The following is a 15740-nucleotide window of genomic DNA, read 5'->3' as shown; positions in this document are numbered from 1 at the left end:
AGTATTGGGTTTGGTTCTAGATATTATGGTTTTAGAGGGATTTAGGCCAGAATAGCAATAATTCTTGAAACCATTTGTAAAAATAGACAAAATAAAATGATGAAAATAAACATGATGAGGAAGAAAAAAGGAGAAAGCACAAATATACAAAATAAGAAATGAGAGTGGAGAAGTAATCCTTGAAACAGAAAAAACTGTAACAGTCTTTGCAGGTCTGTACAAATAAATTTTAAAACTTTGGTGAAATTGATAATTTCTGAGGGAGATTCTGATTACTAAAATTGATAGAAATGGAATATTTAAACAGACCAATTTCTGTAGATGAAATAGAGAACCTTAATAAGGAACTATTCCTCAAAAAAGTACCAGGCAGAGATTATTTCACAGGGGAATTCTGCAAAACCTCCACTCGTCAGACAGTCCCAGTGCTCTACAGATGATGTCAGAGGATTGAAAATAAGGAGAAACTTCCTGCTTCATTTTATGCATATACCTACATGGTAGTGCAAAAAAGAAAACTACAGACTAATATTACTTGTGAATACCCATGAAAAAGTACAACAAATATAGTACTAATATAGCACTAGTAAATATTTTATTAGCGAACAAAATTCAAAACCACACTAAAAATGTAATTATTATGATCAAATAGGATTAACTCCAGGAATGCAAGGTAGGTTCATTATTAGGAAATCCACATATACCATATTAGATCTCAGGAACAATAATCATAGAATTATCTCCATAAATGCTGACAAAACTTTCATCAAAATTTAACACCCGTTCCTTATAAAACCACTCAAGAAAATAAGACTTGCTTGGTAACGGCATCGAGATGTGGTTCGAGATTCACTCTGGGATCGCCATCATGACCATGTGCTTGTTCAGACTGCGAAAGGCCACTGCACGCATCCACAGGTTCACTAACAGGGGCAAGGGAAAAATGGTTGCCCATTATTCGTATCAGTGGAACTTGATGGAAAGACATAGGCGCATCTCTGGAGTTAATCGTTACTATGTGTCAAAGGGTTTGGAGAACATTGATTAAGGAAGCATTTTCCTGATGGATGAAAAATAACTCAGTTACGCTCGTCTACCCCTGCTAGAAGGTTATGTAGTGTATTGTGTAGCATGCCCTGTATTTTATAGTGTGTGATAAAAATAAAACAAAAAAGTAGGGACTTCCCTGGTGGCGCAGTGGTTAAGAATCCGCCTGCCAATGCAGGGGACGTGAGTTCCAGCCCTGGTCTGGGAAGATCCCACGTGCTGTGAAGCAACTAAGCCCATGCGCCACAACTACTGAGCATGTGCTCTAGAGCCCTTGCACCACAACTACAGGGCCTGTGCTCTAGAGCCTGCAAGCCATAGCTACTGAGCCCACATGCCACAACTACTGAGCCCACATGCCACAACTGAAGCCCATGCACCTAGAGCCCGTGCTCCGCAACAAGAAGCTAGAAGCTCGTACACCGCAATGAGAAGCTTGTGCATCACAATGAAGAGGAGCCCCTGCTTGCAGCAACTAGAGAAAGCCCACGTGCAGCAGCAAAGACCCAACACAGCCAAAAATAAATAAACAAACAAAACCCCAAAAAAGTCGAAAAAATAAAAAGAAAAGAATACTTGATGGATTCTTTCTTAACATGATAAAATAACAAATAAATAAATAAATACACACACACACACACACACACACACACACACACACCCCTTATTCCTAAAAACCAGTCACTTTCTAAATTGGGAAACACTACAAGTATTTTCTCTAAGTCCAGAAACAGGGAAGGATGCCCACTATCTCCACTACTGGTCAACATTGTACCAGGAGTATTTAGAAATTGATTAGAGGCACAAGGCTTAGTAAAGAAGTAAAACTATTTCTTTTTGTAGATGATATGACAGTAATCCTGGAAAGCGTTGAGAATTACTGATAAAACAAACAATAGAAGATAAGGTAACAGGATATCAAATTAACCTACAGCTTTCACATACACAAAGAGTAACCAATTACAGAATGGAATGGTAGAGAAAACCACATTTATAATCACAATAAAGAAGAATTGAATACTTAGAAGTGAACTTAACAGGAAATGTATAACACCTACAAGAGGAAAACTTTAAGACACTCCTGAAAGACACATTTGAACAAATGGAAAGACACCCCCTATTCTTGAATAGGGTGATTCAACATCATAAAGGTAACAGTTCTGGCTATGTCAATTTATAAATTTAATATAATCCCAATAAACATTCTGACAGGCTGTATGGAAGTTCGTATGGGGAAATAAATTTGCAAGAATAGACAAGAAAACATTAAAAAGAGAAAAATTTCAAGGGGGAGGGACTAGTACCAGATATTAAAATATACTATAAAGCCTCTACAAATAAAACATTTTGGTACTGGTGCATGAATAAACAAATATACAAGTGATATAGAACACAAAGTCCAGAAATAGACCTAAACTCTGGAAATTTAGTATATGATAAAGGTGGCATCTCAAAGCCCTGGGGTAAAGAGTGTCTTTTTAGTAAATGTGCTGGAACAACTGGGTAGCCATTTGAAAAAAGATAAATTGTATCCATATCTCATATCATACACGAATAAATTCCAAATGGATCAGGGATCTAAATGTAAACAATTTTGAAACCATATGAGAACTAGAAAAAAGCAGAGGTGAATTCTTTCACCTCAGTGTAGGGAAAGGCTTTCTGACCACGACTCAAAATTCAGAGGCAATAAAATAAAATATCAGTAAATTTGATTATATAAAAATGAAAACCTTTTCATGGCCAAAAAACTACCATAAACCAAGTCAAAAGATGACTGACAAACTGGGAAATCTCTGCAACATATGTCAAAGACAAAAGGGTAACATTCCTAATATATAAAGAACTCTTAAAAATGGAAGCACAAAGGACCAAACACTTTGATAGAAAAATGGGAAAGAGATGTGAACAGATAATTCATGTAGATATAAAAGATAAGAATATAAAATGAATTCTTAAACCTACCAAAGGAGGTTCAAACTCATAACTAAAGAAATGAAGATTAAAACAGCACTGAGATACAATTCCTCACCTATCTATCACACTGGCAAAAATTTTAAAGTATGCCAACATGTTCTGTTGGCAAGGCTGTGGGAAAATGCACTCTCATGCATTGCTGTTGGGAATGCAAATGAATACAATGCTTTTGGCAGGGATTTTGGCAATATATGATAAAGCTATCTACTTAATGTGCCTTTTTACCTAGCAATCTTCTTTGAATCTACCCTGAAGGTAGACCTCCATCAACATGAAAGTACGCACGCATAAGGTTACTCATTGCTGCAGCGTTTCTAATTGCAAAATATTGGAAAAAACCTGAATGTGCATATGTAGAAGAGTGGTTGAATAAATTATGGTATAGCCACATAATGGAGTACTATGTAGCTGTAAAATAAGGAAGATCTCTAGACCATTATGGGGTGATTTCCAGAATATATTAAGTGAATATTAATTGAAGTGAAGTGAAAAGTGCAGGTGATAAAAGAATATCAATACTATGCTGTTTTTCGCATAAGAAGGAAAGGGAAATAAGAAAATATACATCTCTTTTTTCCCCCAGATAACATAGGGCGAATCTGATTGGTTACCTACAGGGGAGGACAGGAATGGGGTGGAAAGAATGGAGAAAAGGGAATGGAGTAGAAAGAATGATGGAGGAGTGATACTTCTGAATATATGTTTTTATATAGCTCTGACTTTTAGAATCATGGTAATCTTTCTCCTACCCCCAAAATAAATAATTAAAATCCACCAAAACGTGAGGAGAACCCAAAATGGACTGTAAATTGTAATAAATGTATCTAACCATATTGCAGTTAGTAACATAACCACACTGAAGGTGGTGGAAAGAAAAGAACTAACCTAAGTCACTTTGGAATCAGTATTTTGAGTGTACACTGTAAGGCCAAAGACAAAAAGAACTGTATACAAATATTATGTTCTGGTTAGTAAATTTGTTTTTCACAAGGTATGGATTAGCAAGTCAAACTATTTGATGTGTTTTCTAGGACTGCGGAAATGTTGGTAAATATATTGTGAATAGAGTCCGATTTCTCACCGTGGGAGAAAGGAGTTACATATAAGGAAAAGGGAAAAGAGAGGTGAACCCTGTGGTGTTGGGCTGGAGGCGGGATCAGGATAATTCATGGTATGTCTCTCCATCAGTCTGTCAAGATACGTAGATACAGATATGTGTGTATGTGTGTATACATACACATATTTCCTACTCTACTACCGAGAGGGCCCAGAATGTCACCTAACTAGAATGAGTACACCTCATGCCCAAAGTTTGGATTCTAAAAACTGTTCTCCAATAAAAGGAGCCAGAATTGCTTTCTTTTGAGAAATAGCTGATTACAGAGCTGGGACAGAGAAAATACAGGATGAGGGGACCCTTTTAAAAATACAGGTTCAAAAAAGAACAAAAAACGAAAAACAAAACCAGGTTCTAATTCATTAGAGCTGGGGCACTGTTTGAGAGTCTGCATTTCCATTTTATTTATTTATTAGAAATTGGGGACCCAATTCAAGGGTCCCACTATTCTTTTTTTAAAATTAATTAATTAATTTATTTATTGGCCGTGTTGGCTCTTTGTTGCTGCGCGCAGTCTTTCTCTAGTTGTGGCGAGCGGGGTCTACTCTTCGTTGTGGTGTGCGGGTTTCTCATTGTCGTGGCTTTTCTTGTTGCGGAGCACGGGCTCTAGGCGTGCAGGCTTCAGTAGCTGTGGCATGTGGGCTCCGTAGTTGTGGCTTGCGGGCTCTAGAGCACAGGCTCAGTAGTTGTGGCGCACGGGCTTAGTTGCTCCGTGGCATATGGGATCTTCCCGGACAAGGGCTCGAACCCGTGTCTCCTGCATTGGCAGGCGGATTCTTAACCACTGCGCCACCAGGGAAGCCCTCCATTTTATTTTATTTTTATTTATTTTTATTTTTTAATTTATTTTTGGCTGTATTGGGACTTCGTTGCTGCGCGTGGGCTTTCTCTAGTTGCAGTGAGTGGGGGCTCCTCTTCGTTGCAGTGCGTGGGCTTCTCATTGTGGTGGCTTCTCTTGCTGAGGAGCACGGACTCTGGGCGCGTGGGCTTCAGTAGTTGTGGCATGTGGGCTCAGTAGTTGTGGCTCACTGGCTTAGTTGCTCCATGGCATGTGGGATCTTTCTGGACCAGGGCTCGAACCTGTGTCCCCTGCATTGGCAGGCGGATTCTTAACCACTGTGCCACCAGGGAAGCCCTTATTTTATTTTATTCTATTCTATTTGAAGTGTAGTTGTTTTGAAGTATAGTTGATTTACAATGTTTTATGGGAGTCCATTTCTAACAGGCTCCTGGGTGATACTGATGCTGCTGGTCCAGGGAGCACACTTTGATTAGTAGACAACTACTTACTGTAGATTATTGCACAAGAGACTCAAACATTGGATGTGGTGGAAGAAGTGACTTCCATTCTAAGAGTTTTGGTGAGGTCATTTGAACCTCCGGGATGCGTTAATTTAGCTGGCAGTGTAGTCGAGTGTAGAGTGGAAGGAGCACTGGCTTGGGAGTCAGGGTGAATTTCATATGGTTTACAGTCTGGGTGGCCTTGAACAATTTACTTCACCTTTTTTGAGCCTCAGTTTCCAGTTAGCAAAATAGATACAGTAAAATATCCCCGGCAGATTAGCATTAGAGAAAATGTGTTTAAGGACCTAGCATAGCTCTTGACACAGCGTAGGTGTTCAGAAAAGTGGTGACAATTATTATGCTGTAGAATCCTCTTTACTGGAAGACTAGAGCTGTGATTAATGTGCATGAACATTACTGTTTGGAGCCTCAAAGTAGTTTTGCATCAGAGACAACTTACTTTTATTCATTGACCAAAAGAAGGCTATGGTTACTTAAGTAAAATCGTCTTGGCCTGATGATGAAAAATACATGTTCTTGTCTGCCCTTGCATAATCAACTTTTACAATCATTTTAAGTCTTGGCCTGATGAAATGTGACAAATGATTCACTGATTCAAACAGATATTTGTTGAGCACGTGTTACTCTGAGTCCAACAATCTTGAACTCTTACAACTTACTGCATAGAGCGTAGTTCAGACCTGAGCTCCTTTTGAGCTCACTGTCCCCTCTGCCTCCTCTCCTCCTTCAGGAACCCCTCCACCGCCGAGCATGGGCTTCAGGTTAGGCTAATACTCTCTTAGCACCTTGTACACCCCTGTCATAGTGCTTGTCTCTACCAGCCTGCAAGCTTCTCTTCCTCTCCCTCTCTTCTCGTATTTTTCCTGCAAACTTCTCGAAGGCATAACGCTCTTTGTAGCCCCATAGCAGAACAGTGCCTGCACTCAACTTGTTGAACGGATTGCTTGACACAGGACATCCTCAAGGAGATCGGAGTCTGAGGTGTGTGGGAGGGTCAGGGAAGGCTTCCTGGAAAAGGTGATGCTTGAGCTGAGATTTAAGAGGAGATGGCAAGCAGGGGGAGGTAGCGTGGCTGGAAAGCATGGTGCATTTGGGGCACTACACATGGTTTGGATGAACTGAAACATGGGGGGCAAAAGTGGGGAAAGGGAGTGAGTGAAGCTGGAGAAGAGGTAAGGGCCAGCACATGACAGACTTAAATGCAGCTAAGGAGATTGGGTTTTATCTTGAGGATAATGAGAAGCCAGTGAAGGATTTTAAGCAGGAATATGTGGAGGGTGGGTTGGGGGTGAGATTTGATACAGAGAGTTGTACATAAGCCTGGTAATCTGACCCAGCTGTTACCCATAATGCCTTTCTGGCCCGGAGCATAGTGGTTTGCTATGGAAGTGCCCTTTGCCTGGCCTGCTTCACACAGTGTTTTGGCTGTACAGTGGGAGCAGACCTGGACAGGAGTCTGGCCCATGTTAAGGCAGAAGGTGCAGCCGCCTCTATTCTGCAGAGTGAGTTGAATAGCAAGAGGCCCTTGGTAAATGTTTGGACCACCTTTACTGGGTTTCCTTACCAGGTCTGCCGGGTCCTAGCTATGGGGACATTAGAGAAGTTGCATAATTTCTCTGAACCTCATCCATAGAATGGAGATGATACCGACCCTTCAGTGCTTTTGTGAGAACTGAATTAGATAATGATGATGAAAATAATAATGACCATTTAGTAAGCATCAACTGTGTGGCAGGCTGTGTTCCAGGTACATTATTAACTCATTAAAACATATATAGGGGCTTCCCTGGTGGAGCAGTGGTTAAGAATCCACTTGCCAATTCAGGGGACACGGGTTCAAGCCCTGGTCTTGGAAGATCCCACATGCCGTGGAGCAGCTAAGCCCGTGTGCCACAACTACTGAGCCTGTGCTCTAGAGCCTGCGAGCCACGACTTCTGAGCCCGCGTGCTGCAACTACTGAAGCCCGAGTGCCTAGAGCCCGTGCTCTGCAACAGCAGAAGCCACCGCAATGAGAAGCCCGCGCCCACCACAACTAGAGAAAGCCCACGTGCAGCAACGAAGGCTCAACGCAGCCAAAAATAAAATAAGTAAATTTATTTTAAAAAGCATATAAAACATCAAAAATAGTGTTTAGTTCATGGTAGGTACTCAGTAAATATCAGATTCCTCCCCCCACCTCCTGCTGATCATTGCACTTCCTATAGTTTGTCCGTAACTGATAGATTATTGCCTTAGCACTACCTTCCAAAGGACTTTATTTATTCCCACAAATCGACATAGAGAAAGAAAATAGTGAAGATTTCATTTAAGCCCAGGAAGCAGCCAGTGAGTAATTTCCAACATCATTTCATTAAGGAAGTACTTGGGGCTTAGAAATCAACTGTACTTTAACCAAATTATAGTTTAATACTGTTAGCCTTTGAACTTAATTTTTAGGTTCAGGGTCTTGGGCTTCTACAGAAATCAGACAGAACTGCTGCCTGTACGGACATTGTTCATGTGCTATTTTGATATTTAGCGCCCATCTTCAGAGCAGATAATCAGAATAAACACCTGAATGCAAGCTGTGTTTAAAATGGAATATGTAAGGTTGTCTAAGTGTTGGGATGAGTTATGTGTCCAACCTGAATCTGACGGGTTTCTGATGGTACTGGGCCATAGCTTTGTCTGAAAATAAATGAAAGCTCCCTCCATCTGCAGCCCCAGTCTTCAGGAACACTGCTCGTCATAGCCTTTCTTTTTCTTTCTTTGTGCAGGTTTCAGGTAACTAGATCTTCTTTGACAATATAAAGCATGGATTAAAACTAGCTCCGTAGCAATCCCAGGATTATAGGCTCAGGAGAATAAACCTTGGATTGGGTTCAGTTAAGTCTCATTGTAAAGAAATCAGCCATGGGAGAGGCATTTCTGAGCTTGGTTTCTGTTGATTCCTGGTTCCCCAAGATCAATTCTTAGGAGTGTCACAGTTCATTGTGCATACAGGACATGAGTGATTGTTCCTGAGAAGCATAATGGGTTGCTGGCAGCAGTGGTTACACTTGAAAACTGGCTGTGGTTCTGGCCCAGGCTTTATCCCTGGTTAACAGAGCAAAACTCAAGGAAAGCAGGAGTCATAGTCACTGAAACACTCACCTGTGTACCTGTGTCCACACTGCCACCCAAGTCAGAGGTTAGCTTACCCCTGGAGACTAGCATAAAACTAGAGAATTTTAGAAATACTCCATGTCTAACCATCTTTCTTTCTTTCCTTAAAACCTCCTCCTCCCTCTGGATATAGATTGCCCAATCTCGAATGCTGCCTTAGAGGGTGCAGGGTAGAGGTTAAGAGTAATATGCAACTATTCCCTTATTTCCACCTTTCATTTTCCAGCAACAGCTGCAGGCATATGTGGCCTGGGTGAACGCACAGCTGAAGAAGAGGCCAACAGTGAAGCCTGTGCAGGACCTGCGACAGGATCTCCGGGATGGGGTGATCCTGGCATATCTCATCGAGATTGTAGGTCAGTTGGCCCTGGACTCCAATGTTAGCGTAAACCAGAACATGGTCTCTTTTATCCTCCATATGCCCTTCAGAGCAGATTGCTCCTTCTTTAAAATAAATGGAAATGGGACTTCCCTGGTGGTCCAGTGGTTAAGAGTCTGTGCTTCCACTGCACGAGCCACAGGTTCGATCCCCGGTTGGGGAACTAAGATCCTGCATACTGCAGCCAAAAAAAATTTTTTTTAATAAATGAATAAAATAAATGGAAATGGAAGTAGAGAAGACTTAAGATACTCGCCGAAGGTTACTTTATTTATTTATCGTCAGTAGACACTGTGTTCCAGGTGCCCTGTTAAGCTTTGGGAATGTGATGATGAGCACAGTCTAGGCTCTCAAGAGTCTCCCAATCTATTTGGAAAGACTGGAAAGTGAAGTCACTTCCATTAATGTACTTCGTATTCTCGTGGGGCAAGTACAGATAGGAGCACATGGGGGACACCCAACCCCGTGTTAGGGGTTGAGGGATGGCTTGCCAGAAGATTTGATGTCTAGACTGAGGCTGGAAAAGGAAGCGGTAGCCAGGCAAAAAGAAGGTGTGTTAGCAGCCAAAGGACCCCTCTATGGTATTCACTACCATGATGCTTCCCAAGAGACCTTGCTTTCTTGAAGCCCTGGAGTTGTTGCCGGTCATTCTTATTAGATGGTATCATAACCTTATTTCCATAGCATTTGTCTGTAGCTCTGTTATTATTTCTCTCACCAAAAGGTAATTATTTACTCTCTATTTCTCCTGTATAGACTGAGCTCTTTAAGAGCAGGTACAGTATAATTTTTTTTCTGTTTCTACAACCCCTAACCAAGTGCCAGACACATAGTAGGTACTCAAACGTTCATTGTCATGTAAGTCAGCTGACCTTGCTTAGAGTCTTTGAGGGATGTGGGTTTGCAAGTGGTATGTAAGAAGTCAAGTTTGCAACAAGCAGCCTGTCCATGAATACCTCATTCAGACAGCTCATGGATCCATTAGAGTATTCACTTATGGATATAATAACCATGGTAATAGTAATAGCAGCTGCTATTCATTAAACACTATCTCATTTAATTTCATTTGATCATCAACCTTTGAGAAACATAATAGCCCCATTTTCAGGAAACAAACTTAAAAGAGAATTTATAAAAATAAGTAAATTCATTGAGTACTTTATATATTATATATATATGTATATGTATATATCAAGCTTATGATATAGATATGATGTAAGTACTATTTCACCCATTTTATAGGAGTTAGAAAGGTTAAGCAACTGTACAACGTCACATAACTGTAAGTGGCAAAGCAGAGATACAAACCTAGATCTGCTTTAATTCCAAAGCTCATTTTAAAATGAGCTCATTTAATTCTTCTTTCATTTGAATAGATTATACTGGAAATATAATCAGTTAGAAAATCCAGACAACACAAGAGGATATAAAGTCGAAAGCCATTTTTCCACCTCTGTCCCCCTGCCAGCTACCTGCTCTTTCTGGAGGCAACCAGTGTTAGCAGTTTCTTGCTTTTTTTTCCCCAGAGATATTCTATGCATATACAAGCAATATGAATATGTATTCTTGTTTACCCCAAGCGCAGGTTCTTAAATGCTGCGTTCTGTTGTGACTTGGCTGTATAGAAAAATTCACAGAATTCACTGCCTTATTTCCCATTCTTTCTTTAGCCAGCCTTCACTGGGCTTTTGATCCCACTACTCCCCCGAAACTGCTCTCCTCAAGGTCACAACCTCTGCCTTGTCAAATCCAGTGGCCAGGCCTCAGTCCTCGCTGTATTCAACTTAGCAGAACCTGACACAGTGGATCACTCCCTCCTCCTCCAAACACCTTCTCCCCTTGGACTCCAGGACCCTGTGGTTTCGAGTTTTCCTCCTTCCTCACTGGCCTCTCCTGTTAGCTTTGCTGGCTTTCTCCTCCTTCCTGACCTCTAAATGTTGAGGTTCTCCTTAGAGGCTTAGACCTTAGTCCTTATATATTCTCTATCCCTAAGTGAGCTCTTCCCAAATTTGTATCTTTAGCCCTAAGCTTTTCATTGAGTTCTAGACATGAATATCAACTTCCTGTTCAACATCTCTGCTTGGATGTCTAAAATGCAGCTCTCGGGAATTCCCTGGCGGTCCAGTGGTTAGGACTCGGTGCTTTCACTGATGAGGGCCTGGGTTCAATCTCTGGTTGGGCCAAAAGAAAAAACTGCAGCTCTTTTCATGTGTCATAATCAGAGTTTTTCCTTCTCCCCGCTGATCCCTCTATCCTCCGAGATTCTTCATCTAACACATCACAGTACCATTCACCCAGCTGTTAAAGCAGAACATTTAGAAGTTGTCTTTTATTATTCTCTTTTCCTCATATACCATATCCAGTTCTTCACATGTGCTGTGTGCTTTATATTAAAAATGTACCCAGGAGCTTTGCTCAGGTGTGGGTCTGGACCCTTGCGTAGTCTCAACGTGCAACTGATCCCGGGTTAAGATGGAGCAGGGAGCCAAGGGCCTGAGCCGGTGGCATGTGGCTCTGCACCAGTTCACAGAGGAGACTGAGAAGTCAATGTCCATCTTGGACGTGTCTTCATCTCCTGGAAGCAGTGGAGTGCACACCTCTTGGAACCAAGGCCCATCACGTTTTCAACATGTCCCTCAGTGCACAGAGCTGGAGAGGATCCCCTTGGTCTCTGCTGAGACACCCGGGCAGAATGCCAGTGGAATGGGACCACAGTTCAGTATGTTGCTGCCTGACCACGGTGTGAGCCCCCAAGTGACTTTCACTCCTTCCCAGATGATTTACTCAGGGAATGTCTCCTTCCCAGCCAGGAATGATGATTTTCCAGGGGCCCCAAGCAATGCCCTTAGGAGAGCCCAGTGTTCCAGGGGCCTCGACCTTTGGTGGGAATCTAAGAATGCCCCCAATGGGCCGCCAGTCTCACCTGCCAGTGGAATCCCAATGATGTCCCACATCAGAATGCGAACAATGCCTTATTCTGGCTTCCCAACAGTAACTTCTAACAGAGACCCTTTAACACGTAAAACATTATTGTATACAACCGTGCCTTCCACTGAGGCCCAGGCAATGCTCCCCTCTTTGGCTCAGATGTTGCAGTCTAGAAGCCCCACAACTTAGGGATGCCCCCAGCTGGATCCCATTATTGCTGGCTTTGGAATCCCAGGGCTCTTTTGTGAGCCAGCCAGTCTCCCAGGAAGACCCCTTCCTACCTAAGTAGTCTTTACCTGCTCCACGGAGAGCAGAGCAGTATTCCGGGGCCCAAGAAAGGGCTCCCAGGAGGAGATTCAAGGCCTTAACCGCTGCAACTGAGAGAACTGGAAAAAGCTAAGGGCTCCCACCTCATGAGTCACCAGCACAAACACACAGGTGAAAGGCCCTGTAAATGCATGTGGGAAACCTGTACTTGGTCCTTCTTCCCATCTGATGAACTTGGAAGACATACTCGGATACACGCCAAATACCGACCACATAAATGTGACCAGTGCAGCAGACAATTCATGAGATCTGACCATCTCAGGCAGCACCAAAGGGCTCATATGCGGGTGCCAACATCCCCAGACCCACTGGCTGACAGTGGACGTATGGCTGGTTCTGCTCCTGGTCTTTAGGTCAATCTACTCTTCCCCTCATTTTGACCTTTCCGCCCAGATCCTGCCTGCCTCTGACCAGCTAGTCTCTTTGGTAGGTGTAGGCTTTGATGAAGACAGAAAGATTATGAGGCAGTGTTGAAGCCCATGTGAGCTCTGGATCTAGTCAGAGCTCAAAAACTGTCTTGGATGTCCTTACATCTCTGGGGCCACCTACTTTTGTGCCAAGTTCAGCCACATGGGAAGATGGAGCAAAGTAGAGATTGGGAGCTTTATAAAAAGCTCTTTATCTTACATCATTCCCAGCTTGAAACCCTTTAGCGACTCTCCTTTGCCTGCTGCTTAAAATCCAACTTCCTTATCTTGGTCTTTGACAGTTTCCAGAGCCAGTTTCCAGAGCCAAGACTATGTTCAAATCCTGAATTTACCACTTACTAGCTATGTGACCTTGGGAAAGGTCTTTGATCATTATGCCAGGTTCCCTCTTCTGGTAAAAGAAAAACACTGTTGGACTGTCATGAACACATCTTATGTACAAAACCAGATTCTCTCCGGCACTCACCAGCCGCATACCCAGAGTTTGTCTCCTCCCATCATTTCCAGACTTGGATGGAATGACCCCACAGGACATGGGATCTGGTATCTCAAGTAGCCACTAGCAACCCAGGAATGTGGAAGAGTTAGTGCTCCTGGGATAACATTTGACTAATGGGAGATGGGAGAAATCCAGGTGATAAATTCCCCCTTCTTCCCTCCCTTCCCGGAACTGGTGCCAGATACCATTTCTCCCACTGGGGAGACCTCCCAAGTAGCCAGTGGACACAGCTTTTGTGCCTCTTCGAGGCTTGTCATGAAGCAGACTCAACCCGCTATCACTTGGCATTACCTCCTGTTCTTCCTTGTGTTGAGTTCCTTTTCTTACTCTCAGTGCCCTGTAATCACCCATATAAACATCGGTACTTTAAAAAATTAATTAATTAATTAAAAATAAAAAAAAAAAGTACCCAGTATCTGACTTCTCACCTCTCAGCTTCTTCCCAAACCATCATTATCTCTTGCTTGATTGTTTTCACTTCCCTTTTAACTAATCTCCCTATTTCCTCTTCACATAATCTGTGTCCACACAGAGTCAACTTTTAAAAACATAAATCAGATCATGTAACTCCCTTACCTCAAACCCTCTGTTGGCTGTCCATTACACATAGGATAAAATTCAAGGTCTTTGCTCTTTTCCTCTGGTCCCTAAAGCTCCACATGGCCTGGCCTTGCTCACCTCTTCACCTTACCCTAGGACTTGACTCCTTGCTCCCTCCACTCCAGCCCTATGGTCTTGTTGCTGCTCCTCAGATAAGCTGAGCTCATTCCCACCTTGGGGCTGGGATCTGTGCATTCTCAGCCTGGAATGCTTCCTCCGCAAATCTTAACCTCTCTTGCTTTATTCAAGCCTCTGCCCAAATGTGTTATCAGAGAGACCGTGATCACTCTTCTTTGTCTTTCCTCATAGTACTTATCACTACCTGAAATTATATTGAAGATGTATTTGTTACCTTGGTCATCTGTCATCCCTACAGATATAAACTCTATGATGGAAGAAAAGACGAAGTCCTGGTCATTGCTGTTTCTCTGGTGCTTAGAATAGGGCCTTGGCACACGGTGAATATTTGTTGAATGAATATTCATGAATATTTGTTGAATGAATATTCATGAATATTTGTTGAATGAAAAAATGTATGCACAGCAACTTCACAGGCCCCTGGGAATAAATTTGAAAATTTGAAGGCCCTGCAAAAGACTTTCATTTTCCTATTCCCCATCCAAATTACAAACACCAAGGCCTCACTCACTTGCATATTTATAGATAATCTTAGTGTTTACATCAAATATTCTCTTTCTCTGTGTCTGGCTACTATGAAACTGTGATAGTACTGCTCCCCATAACTTCAAATATTTTCTTTGTCCTAACAGCAGGAGAAAAGCTGAGTGGTGTACAGCTGAGTCCCAGTAACCAGCAGGAGATGAAAAATAATGTGGAGAAAGTGTTACAGTTTGTAGCCTCCAAAAAGATTCGTATGCACCAGACTTCAGCTAAAGGTCAGTGCTTCATCCTGTCCGTGGTGGGTGAGTACACTCATCTTTACCTGGTGATTGTCACCCTCAGAAGAACTATCTGTTATGTAGCTGAGGGTTCCGAGTAGACTCGAGTAGGGTTAGGCCCACGACCTCGTATCATTTTTCCATAAAGAAAGTTATCCTCTTGGGACAGAGCGAGTATCAAAATCCAAGTGCTTTGGAAACCTGGGTGAAGATAGAAGTTCTCTATTCATTTTAACTGAGTAAAGTTTTGCTTGAGTGTGTCTAGGAAGATTAACAGAAAAGAAATTATAAAATTGTGATATGAATTTTAGAATGTCTTGTTTAAGCTATCAAAAATGAAGATAGATTATGTTTTTTGAGTTTTTTGAGTCACATGGCCAGAAGAGGACACCTCTCAATCCAGTTTGAGCCCAGGCTTCAGGGAAGAAATGGGGTAGGTGTCCTCAGAAGGCACAGGTTCCCAGGTCCTCTCACTGCTTCTGTAGAACTGATTATAATCTGGTTCTGTTTCAGCTTCAGTTTCTGGGCCTGATTGCCTGTGGCTCTAATGAGAATGGGGGGCAGGAGGGAGCCCTCCTTTCGTGTGTTATTAGTGTTCTCTGTGTTGGGCTCATTCATGCGGGGCAGATACTGACCATTGAGAGTGCCTGTAGAAGGTATCAATCAATCCTTTTGGAAGCCTTGCATATTTAAAAGGCTATGAAACTAAAACATAGAATTTTACCTATTTCCTTATGTTAACCAGACCTATTATATTTTTTTCTGCCTGCATTTCTCTTTTTTTTCTAGGACAAAATTTAGAATGCCATAATATCTCAGATCTGGTCCCCATGAGGAGTGGGCTTGGGGATCTGGCCCATTAAAGTCGGCTATTTTGAGGGAACACTGCCGTTCAGGACATCATTGTCATTTACCTGGAGAAGTGCAACAGCTTCCTAATTAGTCCCACTGCATCCATTTCTGTCCCCCTCCCCTCTCCTCTCCACACCGCAGCCAGAATGATCTTTCTAAGAGTGTATATGCTCATGCCATTCCTCTGCATCTGAGGGCCCTTAGGAGAAAATCCAGAGTCCTTCCTCTGGCTCACCA

At 42.4% G+C, this 15740-nt stretch overlaps 1 protein-coding gene and 2 pseudogenes across 1 annotated transcript in view; all 3 read left to right on the top strand.

Annotated features, from left to right (window-relative positions):
- The window catches only part of DIXDC1 (DIX domain containing 1), a 60734-nt gene that overhangs the window by 10680 nt on the left and 34314 nt on the right, over positions 1-15740 (top strand). The window contains exons 2-3 of the mRNA XM_065882065.1: positions 8818-8947; positions 14523-14648. Of these exons, the coding sequence (XP_065738137.1) occupies positions 8818-8947; positions 14523-14648 (256 nt within the window). The remainder of the gene's footprint in view (positions 1-8817; positions 8948-14522; positions 14649-15740) is intronic.
- LOC136127562 (NADH dehydrogenase [ubiquinone] 1 alpha subcomplex subunit 1 pseudogene) lies at positions 836-1048 on the top strand (annotated as a pseudogene).
- Positions 11443-12578, top strand: LOC136126394 (Krueppel-like factor 17; annotated as a pseudogene).

The sequence above is a fragment of the Phocoena phocoena genome, chromosome 8 (genome assembly GCF_963924675.1).
Source record: "Phocoena phocoena chromosome 8, mPhoPho1.1, whole genome shotgun sequence".
Lineage (NCBI taxonomy): Eukaryota > Metazoa > Chordata > Mammalia > Artiodactyla > Phocoenidae > Phocoena > Phocoena phocoena.
Note: the sequence above shows the minus strand (reverse complement) of the source record. Positions and strands in the feature narration are given on the sequence as shown.